The sequence below is a fragment of the Rattus rattus genome, chromosome 3, assembly GCF_011064425.1.
Source record: "Rattus rattus isolate New Zealand chromosome 3, Rrattus_CSIRO_v1, whole genome shotgun sequence".
NCBI classification, from domain to species: Eukaryota; Metazoa; Chordata; class Mammalia; order Rodentia; family Muridae; genus Rattus; species Rattus rattus.
The window spans coordinates 169,728,265-169,749,779 of record NC_046156.1 but is presented as its reverse complement, the minus strand read 5'-3'; the positions used below and the strand labels follow the sequence as shown (position 1 = coordinate 169,749,779).

The following is a 21,515-nucleotide window of genomic DNA, read 5'->3' as shown; positions in this document are numbered from 1 at the left end:
TAAAACTGCAAATCCGTCCACTAAGGCAAACAACCCATGTTGGCTAAGGCATGCTCAGTGTCTGATGCTGAAAAGGTTTGGACAGAGGAAGCAGCCCTAGCTAAACTTGTGATATAGGTCGAAAATGCATTTGGAATTCCGTCATTTACAAACGTGTGACACATGTAGAGGAATTCGGCCATTTACTGCACATTTTCAAATCTCTTGGTGTGTCTCCCTTCTAGCCTTGGGTTTAAAGAAATCGCCAATGTCAGCACTGGAAGGGACATCTGAGTCACAGTACTGTTTTGTTGCTAATTTGTGTAAGGTTCTACTCACAGAAGGAATGCCTGTATTTAAAGCAGGAAGTCAAGAGGAGAGATTGGATCACTAGTAATGGTTTTTCAAATGTGAGAATTAGGGAGGAATCACTTTTGACGAATCCAATCTCAGAGTCTCAGTAACACCTTGTTCACACCACACGCCTAAAGCAAGAACCAGGAAACCTTCTCATTAGACTCCCATAGGATGATGATAAACTTGGAAAAGAAATTGTGTTTAAATGTGTGTTTGCATTTCTGTAGCTATCGAGAGCAAGCATGCACCTAGAACTTCCGTAGGGATGAAGAGAAATGTCAAGGTTCTTTGACCTTCCCAAGCTAGTTTGTCTTCTCATGGAGCTTGACAGCGGAAAGATGATAATAAAAATTTTTATTGCTGCCAGAAAGTGATTTTTATGGACTCATTTGGGTCAAGAATTTGAGGCTTTTGTTAGTTAGTTAGTTAGTTTGTTTGTTTGTTTATTTTTTTTATTAACTTGAGTATTTCTTATTTACATTTGAAAAGTGTTATTCCTTTCCGGTTTCGGGCCAACATCCCTAACCCCCCCCTTCCCTTCTTTATGGGTGTTCCTCCCCATCCTCCCCATTGCCGCCTCCCCAACAATCACATTCACTGGGGTTCAGTCTTTGGGACCAAGGGCTTCCCCTTACACTGGTGATCTTACTAGGCTACTCATTGCTACCTATGAGGTCAGAGTCCAGGGTCAGTCCATGTATAGTCTTTAGGTAGTGGCTTAGTCCCTGGAAGCTCTGGTTGCTTGGCATTGTTGTACATATGAGGTCTCGAGCCCCTTCAAGCTCTTCCAGTTCTTTCTCTGATTCCTTCAACCGGGGTCCTGTTCTCAGTTCAGTAGTTTGCTGCTGGTATTCGCCTCTGTATTTGCTGTATTCTGGCTGTGTCTCTCAGGAGAGATCTACATCCGGCTCCTCTCTGCCTGCACTTCTTTGCTTCATCCATCTTGTCTAATTGGGTGGCTGTATATGTATTGGCTACATGTGGGACAGGCTCTGAATGGGTGTTCCTTCAGTCTCTGTTTTAATCTTTGCCTCTCTATTCCCTGCCAAGGGTATTCTTGTTCCCCTTCTAAAGAAGGAGTGAAGCATTCACATTTTGATCATCCGTCTTGAGTTTCATTTGTTCTAGGCATCTAGGGTAATTCAAGCATTTGGGCTAATAGCCACTTATCAATGAATGCATACCATGTGTGTTTTTCTGTGATTGGATTACCTCACTCAGGATGATATTTTCCAGTTCCAACCATTTGCCTATGAATTTCATAAAGTCATTGTTTTTGATAGCTGAGTAATATTCCATTGTGTAGATGTACCACATTTTCTGTATCTATTCCTCTGTTGAAGGGCATCTGGATTCTTTCCAGCTTCTGGCTATTATAAATAAGGTTGCTATGAACATAGTGGAGCACGTGTCTTTTTTATATGTTGGGGCATCTTTTGGGTATATGCCCAAGAGAGGTATAGCTGGATCCTCAGGCAGTTCAATGTCCAATTTTCTGAGGAACCTCCAGACTGATTTCCAGAATGGTTGTACCAGTCTGTAATCCCACCAACAATGGAGGAGTGTTCCTCTTTCTCCACATCCTCGCCAGCATTTGCTGTCACCTGAGTTTTTGATCTTAGCCATTCTCACTGGTGTGAGGTGAAATCTCAGAGTTGTTTTGATTTGCATTTCCCTTATGACTAAAGATGTTGAACATTTCTTTAGGTGTTTCTCAGCCATTTGGCATTCCTCAGCTATGAATTCTTTGTTTAGCTCTGAACCCCATTTTTTAATAGGGTTATTTGTCTCCCTGCAGTCTAACTTCTTGAGTTATTTGTATATTTTGGATATAAGCCCTCTCTCAGTTGTAGGTTTGGTAAAGATCTTTTCCCAATCTGTTGGTTGCCATTTTGTCCTAACCACAGTGTCCTTTGCCTTACAGAAGCTTTGCAGTTTTATGAGATCCCATCTGTCGATTCTTGACCTTAGAGCATAAGCCATTGGTGTTTTGTTCAGGAAATTTTTTCCAGTGCCCATGTGTTCGAGATGCTGCCCTAGTTTTTCTTCTATTAGTTTGAGTGTATCTGGTTTGATGTGGAGGTCCTTGATCCACTTGGAATTAAGCTTTGTACAGGGTGATAAGCATGGATCGATCTGCCTTCTTCTACATGTTGACCTCAGTTGAACCAGCACCATTTGCTGAAAATGCTATCTTTTTTCCATTGGATGGTTTTGGCTCCTTTGTCAAAATCAAGTGACCATAGGTGTGTGGGTTCATTTCTGGGTCTTCAATTCTGTTCCATTGGTCTATCTGTCTGTCTCTGTACCAATACCATGCAGTTTTTATCACTATTGCTCTGTAATACTGCTTGAGTTCAGGGATAGTGATTCCCCCTGAAGTCCTTTTATTGTTGAGGATAGTTTTAGCTATCCTGGGTTTTTTGTTATTCCAGATGAATTTGCAAATTGTTCTGTCTAACTCTTTGAAGAATTGGATTGGTATTTTGATGGGGATTGCATTGAATCTGTAGATAGCTTTTGGTAAAATGGCCATTTTTACTATATTAATCCTGCCAATCCATGAGCATGGGAGATCTTTCCATCTTCTGAGGTCTTCTTCACTTTCTTTCTTCAGAGTCTTGAAGTTCTTATTGTACAGATCTTTTACTTGCTTGGTTAAAGTCACACCGAGGTACTTTATATTATTTGGGTCTATTATGAAGGGTGTCGTTTCCCTAATTTCTTTCTCGGCTTGTTTCTCTTTTGTGTAGAGGAAGGCTACTGATTTATTTGAGTTAATTTTATACCCAGCCACTTTTCTGAAGTTGTTTATCAGCTTTAGTAGTTCTCTGGTGGAACTTTTGGGATCACTTAAATATACTATCATATCATCTGCAAATAGTGATATTTTGATTTCTTCTTTTCCGATCTGTATCCCCTTGACCTCCTTTTGTTGTCTGATTGCTCTGGCTAGAACTTCTAGAACTATATTGAATAAGTAGGGAGAGAGTGGGCAGCCTTGTCTAGTCCCTGATTTTAGTGGGATTGCTTCAAGTTTCTCTCCATTTAGTTTAATGTTAGCAACTGGTTTGCTGTATATGGCTTTTACTATGCAGTTTGGGAAGGCCACGGTATCTCCAAGGGTGTATCAACGTGTTGTGCGTTCACTGCTGTCCTGAACAGTTTTCATTTCCAGATCATGACCCTCTTGGTAGGTTACTTGTATGTCATTACCCTATAATAGGTACACAGGACTAAGTTCACAGCAAATAAATATGAGAACTGGGACTTGAACTCACACTGTCTTAGCCTCTTGCCATGTTGAGTCTTGTCATTACCAGTCAGTCTCTGGTCTCTGCAGGAAGCTTTTCTACAGAAGGGGAAGGCCTGTGCATGGTGGGAAACAAACATGTCTATTGAATATGCTGATACCTCTCTCTCTCTCTCTCTCTCTCTCTCTCTCTCTCTCTCTCTCTCTCTTCCTCCCTTCCTCCCTCCTTCCCTCCTCTTCCCCTTCCCTCCCCTCCCTCTCCCTCTCTCTCTCTTGCTTTCTAGGTTTTGGAGGTGCTCTTGGTTACCTTTTGGGTGCCATAGACTGGATGCATCTAGAGCTGGGAAAGCTGCTGGGCACCGAATTCCAGGTCATGTTCTTCTTCTCTGCCCTGGTTCTCACCTTGTGCTTCATCACGCACCTGTGCAGTATCCCTGAAGCCCCACTCAGAGATAGTGCAACAGACCCTCCCTCACAGCCAGACCCTCAGGGCTCGTCACTGTCAGCAGACGGAATGCCCCGATATGGTTCCATTGAGAAGGTTAAAAATGGAGATGCAGACACAGGGCTGCCAGTGCAGGAAGGGAAAAACAAGAAGCCTTCTGGACAGGTAAAGATGCAAATTCTCTTTTCTTCTCCTCCACACGAGGGAAGAGTTCTTGCTTAGTCACTCTTTTCTTTGTGAAAAAGTGTCTTATTTGCTTGTCTGATATAAAGTTTTGTAAAGTCTATTTGAACATTTAAAACCTCCCTTAGTCGTTAGCTGTTGGAATGAGAATCTTGTGCTTCAGGTGTTCTCTTGCCTCTTATTCCTTTCAAAGCATCAAACTGGGGAAGGTGATGTCAACTGTAACAGTTAGACCAGGGGAGAACTCTCCAGCCACAGAAAATGGTCTCTTAGATAAGAATTGCACTCTACAACTTTGTTCGAACAACAATGCCATTGAGTTAATGACTGGATTAGACGCATGAATTTGCATAACATGACTTGGTTGGATAATTCTGTCAACCCATTTTAAAGGTTCCTTAGCTTCAACTTTAAACAAAACAAAACAAAACAAAATAATAACAACAATAACAAGAACACCTGCCAGAAAAAAAGGACCAAGGTTCAGAGGAAAGGGTCAGCGAAGAGACTAGAATTAGAATTATATTGACCGATATAGAAGCCACTAATCCTGCATAACTGCTTAAATTACAGTTAATTAAAATGAAATGAAATTAAGGTTCCATTAGTTTCATTAGCCATATTTTGAAAGCCCAAAGCCACATGGGACCAGAAATGCTTCCAAGGCATAAGTGTAGAGCCTTTCCATTGTAATAAAAAGACAGATCAGACCACATTGCACACTCTCCTGTTAGCTACCCTTCAATATCCATTTCTTGGGATTTAGTACAAAGGATCCACATAGAAATCTTGTACTTGACTGACCTGCACTATTCACTCAACAAATAACTGACAGGGTGGCTTTAGAGCGGCCTAAAGATTTAGAGATGTGTCAAATCCTGGTACTACTACACTTTTAAATGTATGACCTTGGACATTTATGTTTCTGTAAAACGAGAAAGTAATTTAATCCACCAGCAAGGGATACTATGCAGTTCAATGTAACTCACCCAGGACGGTTTGCACTGGATAGTAATGTGTTCTTTTGAGTCTGTGAGAATGCTGAGTGCTCTAAGCACAAACAGGGTGTGTTATCTACTCTTAAAGTCCTGTAAACAGTCCTGTATTTCACAGCTTTCCCAAGGTCAGCTTAGGGTATTTGCCAGAATTATTGGATTGATAACAAATATAAAGAAAGGTGATTTTTAGACTTTATATTAAGTATATAAGCATACTTGCATGCTATTAATATAAATGAATTATTATTCATTTAACAAACTGGATACTCTGGATGCTGAGTATCTGGATACTGAGATCATTGCATTGACTAAAGACCAGATCCTATTCCTAGTAATCTATAAGCCAGTCCCTTTGCCTGGCAAATTGTAAGTGGGCATGAGCCATTTATACCACCATCACAATGAGGAACAGAATAGAAGATGCTATAACAGCAATGTTTCCACTGCAGGTTTTCTAAACAGCAGGTGTGTTGGGTAGAATTACAAATTCAGGAGATTCACTGGGTAAAGCAGCATGAAAGACAAAGGAAGAAGAGGAAGTAGAAAGTAGTGTCTTCCTATCAAGATAAAGGTCAAACACCTGGGGAAGGAAGGTTTGGAGACAGAGTGGGACACCTCTGTCTCTCTTCTGCACCACAGTACTAAGAGCTTCAGCCAGCTCAGAAGATTCTTCCAACCAAACTGGCCCTTGGTAAGTCCAAGTCTCTTGAGAAGAGCTGGTCCTAGAACTTATGTCTTGCCTAGCCATTGTCAAGAATGGGTGGTAAATCTACAGACAGCACTTAGGTGGTCACTCATCCGGTGTCCACCAGCAAGGGATCAAAACGGCACATTTCCATGAAGGTAACGATTCTTATTGCAAAACTTACGATCAGTTTTGCAAAAGGGAGAAATTGATCTTAAGCAAAGAGTCTTTTAGGACTTCAAAGAAAAGTCACCCCAGCCTGGTGCTTTGAATGATGGTCAGGATTCGAAGTGGAGATTTGGGGAAGAATGCTCCTGGTAGAGAAGGGGGTAACAGCAATGCCATAGAGTAAAGACACAACAAAACCCCCCAAATTCCCTTAATGTGTATAGGGGAAAAGGTGGCAAAAACTCTACCTTGGCCACGTTTATATAAAATAGGCTTTCAGTTAAATTCATAAAAACTAGGGTTTACTAGGAGAGCATGTGACAAAAGGATCAGTTTGCCAAAAGATAAACACCCATCAGCGGTAGCACCCATGGTTGACAGATCTAAAGAGACAGATTACACTGCAGTAGAGATCACAGGCACTGAAGCAAGACTCGACAGGGTGGACAGACTGTCCAGAGAAAATCCGCAAGGACACGTGGGATTTGAACTGCACTTTACACTGTATGGACCTAATGGCATCGGAATACACATTTTCCTCCACTGAACACCTGGGGAATATTCCTTAGGAATGAATCACAAAGACTAAAGCAACAACCACGGAGACTGCATGGATTTGAGCTCCATCCTCTGCGTATAAACTATGGTTGTTAACTTGGTGATTGGTGTTCTTGTGGGACCCCTAACAGTGGGAGTGGGGGTATCTCTGACTCTTTTGTTGACTCTTGGGTTCCTTTTCCTCCTACTGGCTTGCCTTATCCTGCCTTGATTTGAGGGTTTGTTCCTAGTCTTATTATAACTTGATATGCCATATTCAGTTGACATCCCTGGGAGACTCACTCTCTCTCTCTTTCTCTCTCTCTCTCTCTCTCTCTCTCTCTCTCTCTCTCTCTCAAGCAAATTACAAGAGGAGTAGATTGTGGGGAGAGAGGAAGTAGGGTAGGACTGTGAAAAGTGGAGGGAGGGGAAACTGCAGCCAGGATCTAAAGTAGGAAAGAAGAATAAAAGAAAAATCATGACGCTGAGGGCCTTCCCAATACAGCAGTGCAGAACTAGAAGTGATAATACAGGAAACTTCAGACTATTCACAAATACACGGACATTAAATAACATTCTTCTAAGCAACCAATGGATCACAGAAGAGATTAAAAGAAATGTGAAAATACCTCATGCTGTGTTTACAGCTGAGTAAAATTCCATTGAAGTCTACCAAGCATGTAAATAACTAATGCCAATACTTTTCAAAGTCTTTTAAAGAAATCCAAAAGGAGCGAACACTTCCAAGCACGTCTATAAATCATAATTATGCTGACACCAAAGGCAGACGCTGGCAGTAAAACAAGGAGAGACTCACAAGCCAACCTGCTTGATAAGCACTGATGCAGAGATTCTTACCAGGACACCAGCAAACCAAAACCAGCAACGCGTTTAAAGGATTATTTACCGTGATCAAGGGAGATCTTCTCCTAGAATGCAGAGATTGTTTACAATGTATAAGTCAATAACTGCAGCACATTAATAGCGAAGGGATAACACCATGTGATTATCTGAAGAAATGTTCGAATAGCATTAGACAAAATTCAACATCTTTTAATGATGAAAAACTCTTTGTGTAGGGGCTGGAGGGATGGCTGCTCTTCCAGAGGACCCCGGTTCAATTCCCAGTACCCACATTGCAGCTTGCTTCTGTTTGTAACTCCAGTTCCAGGGGATCTGACGTCCTCACACAGACATAGATGCAGGCAAAACACATTAAATGTAAAAATAAATTTTGTAAAAAAAAAAAAAACAAAACAACCTCCTAGAAACTTGGGCTAAGGATATCTGTCAGTTCTGTGTGACATCGTAGCGGAGCAATCAGTGAAGGCAAAGAAACTAAAAAGTGTTCAAGTGGAAACAAAGAACTTGCATTGTCTGTTCGCTGAGGGTGGAGTATGATATTTATAAAACTCTTAAAAGGCAATGCGAAGTTTGTCAGATCCAAATGTAAATTAAGTAAAAGTGAGGATATAAAAAAGATCAGTATATTTGTATTCACTGACAGCATATTGTGCTGGTTAGTCTTTTCTCAACTTCACACAAGCTAGGGTCTTCTGGGAAGTTGGAACCTAACTGAGAAAATGCTTTTATCAGACTGGCTGTGAGGAAGTCTGCAGGGGCATTTTCTGGAGTCATGATTAATGGGGGAGGGCCTAGCCCACTGTGGGTGGTGCCATCCCCAGCAGGTGACCTGGGTTGTGTGAGAAAGCGGGGGGTGGGGGGGGGGGGATTGGGGGTGGGGGTAGAAGGGGTGGGGTGGGGGTGGGGGTTGGGGTTTGGGTGGGGTGGGGGGGGGGGTGGGGGTGGGGTGGGGGGGGCAGGGTGACGACAGGGCGGCAGGGGCCTTATTCCATTGCCTCTGCTTCAGATGCTCACCACCCCCAACCCCCACCCTGTCTGCCTGAGTGCCTGTCTTTGCTTTGTGACAGACTGTGACTGGCCTGTGTAAACCAAATTAACCATTTCTCCCCAAGTGTCTTAGTTAGGGTTCCTATTGCTATGATGAAACCCCAGGATCAAAAGCAACTGGGGAGGAGAGGGTTTACTGGTTTGCACTTCCATAGCATAGCCCATCACTGAAGGAAGTCAGAACTCAGGAACCTAGAGACAGGAGCTGATGCAGAGGCCATGGCAGTGGGAGAGCTTACTGCCTTGCTCATCATGTATTGCTCAGCCTGTTTTTTGTTCTGTTCTGTTTTATTTTTATTTATTTATTTATTTATTTATTTATTTATTTATTTATTTATTTTTGTTGTTGTTGTTGTTGTTGTTTTTATAGAACCTAAAGCCCAAGAATAGCACCGCCCGCAGTGGACTGGGCTGTCCCGCACAAACCACTAATTAAGATAATGCCCTACAACAGGATAACAGGATTTCATAGAAGCATTTTCTCAATTGTGGTTTCTTCCTCTCAGATGACTGTAGCCAATGTCAGGGTGATATAGAACCAGCTGACACACCAGGTTACTTTTGCTCGTGGTGCTTTAACATAGCAGTGGAAAGCAAACCAGTGTTAGATACGATCTAAAACTAAAATCAATTTACAATAGCTACAAAAATACTTAAAAATAAGTTTAGCCAATATCCATAATTAAAAACTTCGGAGGTACTGAACACATAATTAAATGGAAATTGAGAGAATTAACATTATTAAATATATCACTCAAGGCAATCTACAGATATAATGCAATTTCTATCAAAATTTCAATAACGTTTTTTATGGAAATAGAAAAAAAAGTTAAATCTTTATAAAGCCATGAAGACCACAGATATCCAAAGCTTGAACAAAAATAACAAAGTCAGGGCAATTTATTTTATTTTTGCCACAAAGCTATGTAATCAACAGAGAATGGTACAGGCGTGAAAACCAGCACATGGATCAATGGAACTGAATAAACAACCAAGGATTAATCCTCAGATTTGATATCTGGCAAAAACAACCAGTGGAGAAAAAGACAGTCTTCAATGACTAGGGCTGGAAAGTGTGTGTATGCACACAAGGAAGAATGAAGCTAGATGATCGTGACGTAGCATATAAAAAGCCAGATAGAGTGAATCACAGACCTAAATATATGCCCCAAACTGTGGAAGGACTAGAAGGAGCCAGCAGGGGAGGCGTGACCTTTACCTAGGAGTAGAGGTTCATGCTTGTCATTGTCTCACAGTACAAAGGAGGATAGAAACACGGGCTTGCATGGCACTGACGGATCCATGTTCAGCAAAGGAAGCTATCAAGAGAGGGTGAATTTGCAAACTCTATTCTGGCGAGCAGTTACTATCCAAAAGGAAGCCAGCAAGTAAATGAGGGGCTTCATGGTTTCTGTTGTGCTGGCTGGGGTTTTTGTCTGTGGATATGAGGCAAGGGGAGGGACTTTTTGTTTCACGTTGCTGGGCTTTGTTATTTTTATATTGATGTTGATTTTTGTTTGTTTGTTTTAGAGAGAGGGGGAGAGGGAGGCAAGGAGGGAATGGGGACCAAGAGAGGGGAGAGAGGAGGGAGGAGAGAGAGGTGACTTCTGTTAGTCCTATGCAGTCATTTCACAATATATACATATTTCAAAACATCTTGTAACACATCTCAAACTATTTTCCAGTTGAACAACACAAAGACAGATGAAGCAAACGATAAAACAATATCAATATGTGTCACACAGGATTTAGAATTGGAATCCTTTCTGTTGGCTGGTCTAAGAGACAAGCTAGGCCAGGTATCCCAGGCCTTTAATCCCAGCACACTGGAGGCAGAGGAATCTGGATCTCCATGAGCTCATGTCCATCCAGGTCTGTGTATCAGTTCCGGGTACCCTGTCTCAAAAATAAAGAACAAAGCATAAAAAGCTATACATACATACTAAAGCATGCAAAGCTATAAAAGAAGGAAAAAATATTGTAAAAGAAGCAGATTAAGAATAAGGAGCAGAGCAAGGCATCGTGGGGTCAGAGCTAAGTGTATGGCTCTTCTCCGTGCGTGCGCATTTAGGGATGCCTCCAGCTGTGCACACCGGGGGCAGGATCAGAGCCAAGGTCAACGTTGCTACACTTCCTCACAGTCATGGTTCCAAACGGAAGGCCCTGCGCAGTTGAGAGCGAGAAGTCTTTTGAATGGGAAGAGACCTGAACTCTAGAGTTCAAACTGGATTCCATAAAAACCCATCTCCTAACCCTGCATGCCAAAGAGTTTTCCTTCTCAGCATTTGTGTTTTTGAATACCTTTGTGTTTCTTCCTCCCGAGGATCCTGAACCTTGTTCACTCACAAATCCATCCATTCTCGGCCAGCAGCTGTGACAGTGCAGCACTGTCTGTGCAGTGGACTGGCTCCCAGGGGCTAGAACCCATTGCAAGGGCTTCTCCCAGGGAACTGTGAGTCAGGGGTAAGGTGCCAGCTGAATTTTCATTCTCAGTTAAAATACTGAATATTTAAGTTCCCATCTTTTCCGGAAATACTAAGCTCAATTTGAAGGCTCACTTTTCTGTTTTTAGAAGGGAAGAGAAATTAGGTTAACAATGAAGCAGGCTGAAAATCATCTAGAAGGCAGAAGGATACATTAATATTTGCAGCGAGGCAGAATTCGTGCTTGCCAGGTTTACTTTCCCAATTATGCAGTTTTGTGGGAAGGAGAAATAAAATGCAGAGAAAGCACTTAGTTTGAAGCAAGAAAACCAGCTGCCATTCCCTGGACAATATCTACGTTTTCCTAGAAGTAATGTCATGCCGTTGTTACAATCACCTTTTATTTTAGGTATTGTATTCTACATGCAGAAGATTGGCATCTTCCCTCACTACAAGAGAAGAGAATGCATGTATTTTGATACTAATTAAGTGTAAGAAGATTAATATATTTGCCATCAGTGGGCCAAATACTGCAAGATGGATAAAGTTAGCTAGGTGCGATGGTGCACGTCTGTGATCCCAGAACTCTAGAGAGGAAGGTAAGAAGACTGGGAGTTCAAGAAGGTCATCCTCTCACCCTTGCCTATGTGGCAAGGTCAAGGCCAGCCTGAGCTACATGAGACCCTGTCTCAAAACAGAAACAAAGACGATGAAACTGAAAGCGTCAATTATGGGATGAACCTAAAATTGTTAAATCTGATTTCTTCATCAAAGGAAAAAAAATCGGATAGCTCTAAGTTATAAAACAATATGCTGTTATAGTGAAAACAGGCAATGTCAGGATACCGTCTGATAACTCTACTAATTAGGCCTCAACTTCCTTATGTCAAGACTCAGAATTTTAAAACCACCGAGAAGAAGGAACCATCAGCACTTTCAGTGGACATTCATATTTTCACTGTCCTTAGGGAGACTGACTGCTTAATGTTCCAAGGTTTCTTTATTCTCTTAGATGACAAGATGCCAAAGACATTTTTCTTTTCAGTTTTGTGGATATTTAAAAAATTCTAGCTCTCTTAAGCTTACTAAAACCAAATAATAATAATAATGATGATGGTGGTGGTGATGGTGATGATGATGATGATGGTGGTGGTGGTGGTGATGGTGATGATGATGATGATTTGCAGCCCCTGATGTTAATGTATGAATCTGAAGTGAGGAATCTGGCGGATGAGTATTCATTTTTTAGGTGTGTCAATTTACACTCTTCACAGTTTTAACTCAACGCAAAGTTCACTTATGTCCAGCATTGGCAACAGCTGGGGAAGTTACCGGAGAGCAGGTACCTAGCTTAGCTAAGGACAGGGAGTTGATTAACAATCTGTGTTAGTTTCCTAAAATATTACTACAAACGAAGCAGCTTAACACGACATCCATCCATCGTCACACAGTTTTAGGGGTCGGAAGTGTTGGTGGGCTCCAGTGGGTTCTCGGCTCAGGGTCCGGCATCTCTGCAATCACATCATCAGCAGTGCTGTATTCTCATCCGGGGTCCAGCTAGACAGAACCTGTCTTCAGACTCATTCAGGTCACTGGCAAAGTCCAGTTCCTTGTGGTGAAAGAGTGAAGTTCCTGTTTTCTTGTGGATTATTGTCCAGGAACTGCTCTAAGCTTTGAAGGACCACTCTCAGTTCCTTTTCCACGTGGCTCCTTCTGTTTCCAAGGCAGCGACCCTCAAGCTTTAAGTTGCTCAGCTGGAAGAACGCTTTCTAAGGGCTGTGTGATTCCACTAGTATTAACCAGGCAACCTTCCTTTTAATTCCTTCAAGGTCCACTACCTAGTAACCTTAATTGTATTTTCCAGATTCCTCTCTACATGTAACAAAACAGAAGTTTGGGTTCCATAGAGACAAGAGGTCATGAATCTCTTGAATGAGCCTACCATGCACTAAGAATAATAATGACCTAAGGGATTGTTTAGAACTATGAGCCTTGACCTCATATAGGGGCACCATTTAAAGACAGAGTGCTAGCTGCTTCTTATATCTTGGGCTGAGTGTAGCTCCATTCCAAAACTCTTCAACCTTAGATGATGAAAGTTATTTATGGGCCTGTGACTACTAAGTAGTCATTCATTTCACACAGCACATTATCAATGAATTTGTCCCATGGAAACCAACGTGGGATGTCATATGAAAGACAAGTGACAGAGAAGTACTATGACTCTGCTGATCGCTGTGCACCTACACTGAGCACCTGTGTTCTTTTACCAGAGTCAGAGGACAATGTCGATGAAGTCACTTCTTCGGGCACTAGTGAACACGCCTTCCCATTATCGCTGCCTTTGCATCAGCCACCTCATTGGATGGACTGCCTTCCTGTCAAACATGCTCTTCTTCACAGATTTCATGGGGCAGGTAACGAATGTATATGCCCACACTCATCAGAGCTTCTCTTGTCCCTTTGCAATAGGTGTAGCAAAGAGTGCCCTCGAGAAACTGGTTTACAGTTACAGTTCTAGACGTACGTAGGCTGCTACACCCTGTAAAATGAAACACTGCGATATCTACCATCACTCAATCAAATACAACAAATGAGCCTAATCCAATGGGACAAATACATGAGTAGATTTGAGCTGCAAACTTCATTAAAAGGGGGTATGCAGCCTGTTCTTGCAAGGTGAGTTTTAGAGATAAGACAGGGCAAGAAAGAAGTCTAAGTGGGAACAGAAATGGCACACGCTGAGGTGAGTTGGAAGTCTGTTAGTTGTACCAGAGAATGGTACTAAATCATCTAGGGCCAGGTGTTATCTTGACAGGGGGGACCATTAACATCACTCCATCGAAGTGTTACTTACATTTGATGCATGTAGTGAGAATTTTGGTTTCTTTTAAAAGCACAGAAATGTTACGGGAATGTGTTTTTGTTTTAATCCCAGGTGTGGGATATGCAGCTGCTTTAGATTATCCACAACAGCTGACTATGATTTGCCTCATGCTCTAGCAGGGGTGTGATTTTTTTTTGCCAGCTGCAGTTAGTTTCTGCAAGTTTGGAATTCTGGGGACTCTTGAAAGGGTATGTAAATGCTAGAGCCCCAAGAGGGGCTGTGCCTGCTGCTGCTGCTGGAAGTGGTGGTTGCTGGTTACTGGTCCCATTATTGTGATTTGTCAAGTGGCCATGCACAAAGAGAGGAGAAAAAGAAACTGAATATCCCAATAGAGAAGACCAAACTTGCCCCAAGGACCCAATGATCCTAATCAGCAGGCAGTCGTCTAAAGATATCAATTCCCCCTGTACCTGTTAGCCTTCCTTCTTTCTTTCCTACTGGAATAGAGGCAGGTATTGGAAGGGTGGAATAGGGGTGGAGAGGGTTGTAGAAAAAGGAACTCATGGAGTAACCAAAAGTCCTGCTACAAATTAGATACTGTGCTTGATGAAAGTCTTTAATGGAGATATGCTGCATGAAAGGAGAGTCTAGTGCTGTCTGCTTGAACGTAGGCCCTAGGAGGCACCCCTTCCCTCAAGGGTAGAGAAGCATGAGAAGGGCTGCCCAGTACACTGCACTAGTTACACAATCACCCGGACCTCTCTTTCAGATCGTATACCATGGGGATCCCTATGGTGCACACAACTCCACAGAGTTTCTCATCTATGAAAGAGGAGTTGAGGTTGGATGTTGGGGCTTGTGCATCAACTCGGTGTTTTCTTCAGTTTATTCTTGTAAGTATTCTTCTCCTAAGGCCATCTTCAAACAGCTAGCAGTGGGACCCAGATGTTATACCTCACAGCCTATTCCCTTCTCTTTCAGAGATTGGATTCTTGATCATTTTAAGGAGACAGGGGCGGGGGGGAACCACCTATTCCTTTTGAGATAATCCCATGAGGTGTCATTTTTCATAGTCAATTCTAGGAGTCATTTCACTTGAGTTGTACTTGTAACCAGTGGTTTCTGGGAAACAGTTGCTAGAAAATAAAAGGGAATTTTGTGACAAAGATAGTGAAATATTGGATGAATGAGATGTGGAGTCCAGCAGCTTCCTGGTCTGCTGGAGCAAGACCATTTCGTAGTTGCCTATATTCATAGATGATTTAGCAAATTTGTAGATGATTTCCAATTCTTCCCATAGCTATCTTAAATTGTGCTTCCTTCATGATATTATTCAAGTATTCCTACTTCTTCACCAACCCTTGATAGAGGCCACCATTTACTTCACCTCAGGACATATTGTTACTCTTTGCTCTCAGTTCATCACACAGCATCAGGTGAAGATCTAGCATCTCGAGCTACGTAGAGTGCCACAGGGCAACCCAGATGCCCTGGTAGGGAGTAGTCAGAGAGAACTCCATCTGCACAGTCAAGAAACAGCCTTGTAGCCATTGCTACAGTAACTCTGGGCTCTGAGATAGAGCTGACCGCCCTGTCCTATACTAGCATTCATGCCTAAAATTCAACTCAGTAATTTCCTTCTACTGCAAAGACAGCACTGCTGAGGGGGCCAACTCTGGGTGTCATGGGCAGCAGAGCCAAGGGAATTTCTAGATCTTGAAGTGTATTGACTTCTCCTCATGAATGAAGCATTTTTCACCAGATTTTCAACTTTATATGGTTGGTATAGATGTGAACAAATCTTTTTTTTCTTTTTTCGCCTCTCATTAGCTTACCTGCACACCCAGATAAGAGCTGTGCATTGATGATCGCTGTAGAGCAGCAAGACACTTTAGACTGAATGTTCTGCATACATACAAATCAGGAAACAAACAAGCTTGTCAAGGATTATTATGAATTTGACCTAACTCTGCACTGCCTTAGCAACAGCATTCCAGACATGGAATGCATTTCATAAGGGAAGTAATGTTGTCTGCTTGTCATTTCTACAGCTTGTCTTCTATCCAATGACCCGAGACAACGTTTTGTTTCATAATTGATTCAAACACAATACAGATTTTATTTTTTGTCTGTGATGTCCAATAATAATTCCAGTGGCAAAGCAATGTTTCATTCTCAATAGGCACATCTCAAGCATGTGCCATTCATTCTCTGGTTCACATGATCCAATACACTAAAATAGAGGAGATAACTCTTTCCTTATATTTGTATGTGCAAATACATGCTAAGAGGAGAAGAGAAGCAAAGTCAAAGTTAACTGTCCTTGTCTGTCCCTGAAGTCAGTAAAATAGCAGTAGCCACACTAACTGGAGATCGTGCCCTATATTGGTCTGGGTAATTTTTTTCATATGTTTTGCCACCTCTGATTCTGACTAACAGCCTACACTATAAAGAACTGTATTTTATTCCTGTTTTTTAGGTAAGGGGGTTGAGATGATAAACAATTAAGGAACTTGTCTCAGTGGAGGAATCAATGGTGGGAAAGTGTGGGAAACAGCTTTTGTAAGTTTGACAAGACAGGGCAATGTCTGCAGAGAACCTCACATCTTTTTTACCTGGACAGACTGCCTTCATGTTGGGGCTCAGAAACTAATAATGACTTGGATCACTCTGGGAAGCTTGGCTATTTTAATATCCTTAACTAACCTAATTTTGGATCAGGATAAGCATACAGTGTCCATTGGGTACTCTTGGGCCAGACCTCTCCCATCAGAATGAGCATGACTCTTCTTCTGTCTTTCATCCCTGGGTCCCAACATCAAGGTTCTCCTTTCTGCCTCTTCTTTTTACATTCTCTTGATATTTGGCTGTCTGCTCAACCGTACCTTCTTCTCCTCTGTGGACAGTAAAATCAGCAAGGCAATTTCATGCTATCTTTTATGCAAAGGATTTAAAACTGATTCCCCAAAGCCAGCTGTTTCTGACGCACAGATAAGGAAATGTTTTGTTCCTGACTCAGTATTAAAGGAAGTCGTCTAAAAGAGAAAAGTGCATCTTCAAAAAAAAAAAAGATTATCTGAAGTTATTAAATATTGTGAGGCACTACCAGTCATAATCTTTTCCCCTTTATTCTCTCTACAGACTTTCAGAAAGCTATGGTTTCCTACATTGGATTAAAAGGCCTTTATTTCATGGGATACTTGCTCTTTGGCCTGGGAACAGGATTCATAGGACTCTTTCCAAATGTGTACTCTACCCTGGTCCTCTGTTCTATGTTTGGGGTCATGTCCAGCACATTGTACACCGTGCCTTTTAACCTCATTGCTGAGTACCACCGTGAGGAGGAGAAAGAGGTGGGTGACAAAGGGAACTTACCTAAAGGATCGGGGAAGGAAGGAGTTCGGCAGAAGGGGGTTTAAACACTATAACCATGCAGCCATGACTATAAACCTAGTCGAGCTCTTCTCTCTTTGCTGATGAATCCCAATGCACCTTTATGGCAATGATAGTGACCCCCAAATATCTGGTTAAAGAAAGTAGGCTCGTTGATGATGAGAATGAGTCATTGATCAGACTGAGACAAAGGAAAGAGGCCCAGAGTCTTCTGTAACCAACCTACAGGGCTTTCAACTTCACTCCAGTGTTTCTAGATGCCACAGTGATGCCATCTCTGTTTTAAGGTATGGAGAAGCATGGTGGCATTTCTTGAGGTTACAGTGGGGAGCTGTGACTTGACCCATGACATGGTTCCTGGATAGAGGTGCTGTCCACCTATGACTTGGGATTCAAACTACAAGGCAGGACCTTACATGGTCCTAATGAATATATTTGAGGAGTACAGTAAGGAAACCACTGAAAAGAGTCATCCTATTATATATATATATATATATATATATATATATATGATATGTACTTATGAATAATGACGGTAGGAGCCTAGAGGACAGCATGGGCTCCAATATGTAACCACAGGCATATGTTAATGGAGAGCCATATGTCCTTTATGCCAGAAAAAAGGGAAACGACTCCTTTTGGCAGAGGATAAACTCATTTCACAAGTGCACAAGGAATGCTGGCCTTTATCTAACCATCAGAAATTCTTCTGTACTCAGGCCTGAGCTGGGACTAGACTGCCATTTCTGGACTTGTGTATGGCCAGCCTTTAGGAGTTTGGGGAGCTAGAATTTCCCTTGGACCTGACAATGAGAAGTGTGGGTAGTTTTGCTCTAGGATCGTTGCCTCTTCTGATTATAAACGTACAGCAGTTGCTCTATGCAAGCTGACTTTTGCTCCCTTAAATGGAGCAATGATGAAAAATCTAAGTGAGAGCCATGAGTTCAATCCATATCAGCCAGAAACCATAAAACACCCGGTCAAAGTCAGTGTGACCCCAAGCACATGTCAGTGTGACTTAATTTCAGCGTTTGTTTGCATCGTTCAATCTGGTACGCGCAGGAAGGCAGAGCTGCAGCGGGAGTCCAGACCCTCCAAGTCCTTATTCATAAGTACACAAGACAACTGTCCTTATCCTTTAGTAAAAGTTGCAGTGCATCACGGGGAGGGGCTGCTGTTGGAAAAACAAACAAACAAACAAAAAAAAACAGTCACCAGAAAAGCCTCCTCCCTTTGGAAAGAGTTACTGGCATCAAGCTGTATAAACTGGTATGACCAGTGGTTAAGGGGGAGGTTTTTATTGTACAAATGAGAGGGAGCACAGCCAGAGGCATCTGGAATCATCAGAGCAGAGAGAGAGAGAGAGAGAGAGAGAGAGAGAGAGAGAGAGAGAGAGAGAGAGAGAAGACAGAGCAAGTAAAGGAGTGAGCCTGGCCAAGATGGCAGGGTCCTATGGAGAGGGAGGACCTGAGGGGAGGGAGGGGAGGATTTAGGGCAGGGGAGGCGGTGAGAAGAAACGCCTGTTCTCTGTGACGTGTGACAGGTGTTTGTGATACTCAGGGAGCCTGGTGGTCAGCATCGCTTTGGTATGCTAATGGACGCCGTACATAGCCTGTTGTTCCTTCTGACAGTGGTAAGAGAAAGGCTCCTTTGGTAGAGGAGAACCAGTTTTTCAAGTTCCTGAGGAATGCTGGCTTTTGCCTAATCCCAGAATTTGGCATTTTCTTTGGATCTGACACAGAAACAACAACAATACTAACAACAAAAAACCCAAACCAAAAACCAAAACCCAGACAATGTTTGCACTTCAAGAAAACTCGACTGAAATTCTGCCTCCCGGCCTCCTTGAAGCTGCATGATGCGAACCATGTTATTTAGTCATTAAGTAGCACTTAAAACTGAGTTCACTTTCGCAAGATCTTCTAGTCTCATGAGATTCTTTAATAACAATATATTCTCGTGAAGTAGCTCCCTCCATATTTGTTCTGTCCACACCCCCACCCTAAACAGGCTATGTTATCTTGCTAGATTTTTTTTTTTTTTGGTTCTTTTTTTTTCGAGCTGGGGACGAACCCAGGGCCTTGCGCTTCCTAGGTAAGCGCTCTACCGCTGAGCTAAATCCCCAGCCCCAGATTTTTAAATTTTATCTTTTCAATGTTTTAAAATGAAAATCAAACAAACATGAGTGTTTAGTCAGGGTTTCTGTTCCTGCACCAAACATCATGACCAAGAAGCAGGTTGGGGAGGAAAGGGTTTATTCAGCTTACACTTCCATGTTGCTGTTCATCACCAAAGGAAGTCAGGATTGAAACTCACACAGGGGAGGAAGCAGGAGCTGATGCAGAGGCCATGGAGGGATGTTTCTTACCGGCTTGCTTCCCCTGGCTTGCTCAGCTTGCTCTCTTATAGAACCCAAGACCAGCAGCCCAGGGATGGCACCACCCACAATGGGCTGGGTCCTCCCACCCATGATCACTAGTTCAGAAAATGCCTTACAACTGGATCTCATAGAGGCATTTCCTCCAGGGAGGATCCTTTCTCTGTGACAACTCCAGCTTGGTCAAGTTGACACATAGAACCAGCCAGTACAGTGTGTTTTCCTATTTTCCCACTTTTAATGAAAAGACAATATTCCTTTTTCCCCATGATGCTTCTTTGATTAGGAGCAGAAGGGATGATCATCCCTTCTCGGTCAGGGGAAAATGACAACACTCACTACACAAGGCCAGTGGGAAAGGAAACATGAAGGAATATAAACTGTGCTGAGCAGAGTGCCTACTTAAGGGCTCACAGGACTTCAAACATGACAGCCAGTGTTATTGTTGTCCCGGGGACAGTGTCAGCAATACCTGCACCTAGGTGGGTGCAAATGACAGAATAAGGTCCTAACTGCAAAGCTACCTTGCCAACACCTAGCACGTAAGAGACACCAAATGGCAACTCGAACCAACTGGGGCCAGATATTAAATATCTATCAAGTGTTAGCATAGTAACAGAATAACCATGCTGCTCTGAAGGGGTTAAACTTTTGCTTCTCCTATGTTTAAAAGTACTTTAGTATCCTTTTGAAAAGGTTTGACATTTAACACCAGGGAAGGAAAAAGGATTCGAACTGGTGCTTCTTTGAGTTTCCTCAACATTGCATTTATTTACTTCTTACAAAGAGAATTCTGACTGTATGAATGTTTAAGCCATGTATTCATCAAAGGTGAAGGAAAAGGCTTCCTTGCACATAAGGAAAGCAGCATCAATGGAGTTCCCTGAGACCCTCAATTAGGAAGTAGCAAACCCTGGCCTGCTGGTCAAAGGCAGCCTGCTGCTTGCTTCTCAACAGTTTATTAGATAAGAACCCCTTTTAGGTTTGCAAAAGGTTGAAAAAAAGTTTAAAGAAGGATGCTGTTTTTCGATGCCTGAAAATAACAGGAAACCTAACACCAGTGTGCTTAAGGTTGCGTGTGAATGCAGTGTGTTCCTGCACGAAAGCTTTCTTGAGGTGTGAGAGTGGAGTCAAGTAGTTACGGCCAAAGTCCTATGAAGCCCAGAAGTATTTACCATCGGACTCTTGACCCTGTGCGCAAGTACCTTGTACACTAATGCTAGTTTCTGTGCTTCCCTTGTAGAAGCAGCAGGAAGTCCCAGGAGGCCCTGTCAACCATGGGCGAGGCAAAGGTGTGGACTGCGCTGCTCTCACCTGCATGGTGCAGCTGGCTCAGATATTGGTTGGAGGTGGCCTGGGTTTCCTGGTCAACATGGCTGGGAGTGTCGTCGTCGTGGTGATCACAGCCTCTGCAGTGGCACTGATAGGCTGTTGCTTTGTGGCTCTCTTTGTAAGATATGTAGATTAGATTCATAAACATCACCTCAAACCTCAGACAAAAGAAGCCCACAGCCAGAAATCGCTCTTTTCTCGGACTCTTCGGCAATGGGGACTGTATGCCCGTGCTGGCACTGCAGCTTGCATGCGCATGTGTGGTGGAATTGCCTGCCCCCTGCATCACATCCTTACTGTCCCTCAATGGGAGAGTCAAGTTCTGCTTCTCAAGAGGATTTCAAGCCTTCATAACCTCTGAGGAACAAATGCATCCTATCTGCGATGCTTCTAATGTAATTATAAAAGAACAATTTATATACCATTGGGAAATCACGTATTTCACCAAATTCAGAAGTACTTAAAATATTGCCGAGTGTTTCTTTTATCGTGCTGATTTATACAAAGTTAATTGGCTCATAATTAATTCCTGTTAATGTATGACATTCTCGACAAACCTGAGTTGGATGTCTCATTCTGCAAGCTCTGCGATTCAAACGTGTTCATCCATTTCATTGATGCAGTAAGCACATTTTTCTTGGGTCTGT

At 42.5% G+C, this 21,515-nt stretch overlaps 1 protein-coding gene across 1 annotated transcript in view; it reads left to right on the top strand.

Moving 5' to 3' along the window:
• The window catches only part of Slc45a2 (solute carrier family 45 member 2), a 32,117-nt gene extending 10,608 nt beyond the window's left edge, over nt 1–21,509 (top strand). The window contains exons 3-7 of the mRNA XM_032896826.1: nt 3,874–4,199; nt 13,213–13,356; nt 14,536–14,659; nt 16,908–17,119; nt 20,780–21,509. Of these exons, the coding sequence (XP_032752717.1) occupies nt 3,874–4,199; nt 13,213–13,356; nt 14,536–14,659; nt 16,908–17,119; nt 20,780–21,004 (1,031 nt within the window). The 3' untranslated portion in view covers nt 21,005–21,509. The remainder of the gene's footprint in view (nt 1–3,873; nt 4,200–13,212; nt 13,357–14,535; nt 14,660–16,907; nt 17,120–20,779) is intronic.
• The last annotated feature ends 6 nt before the right edge of the window (nt 21,510–21,515 follow it).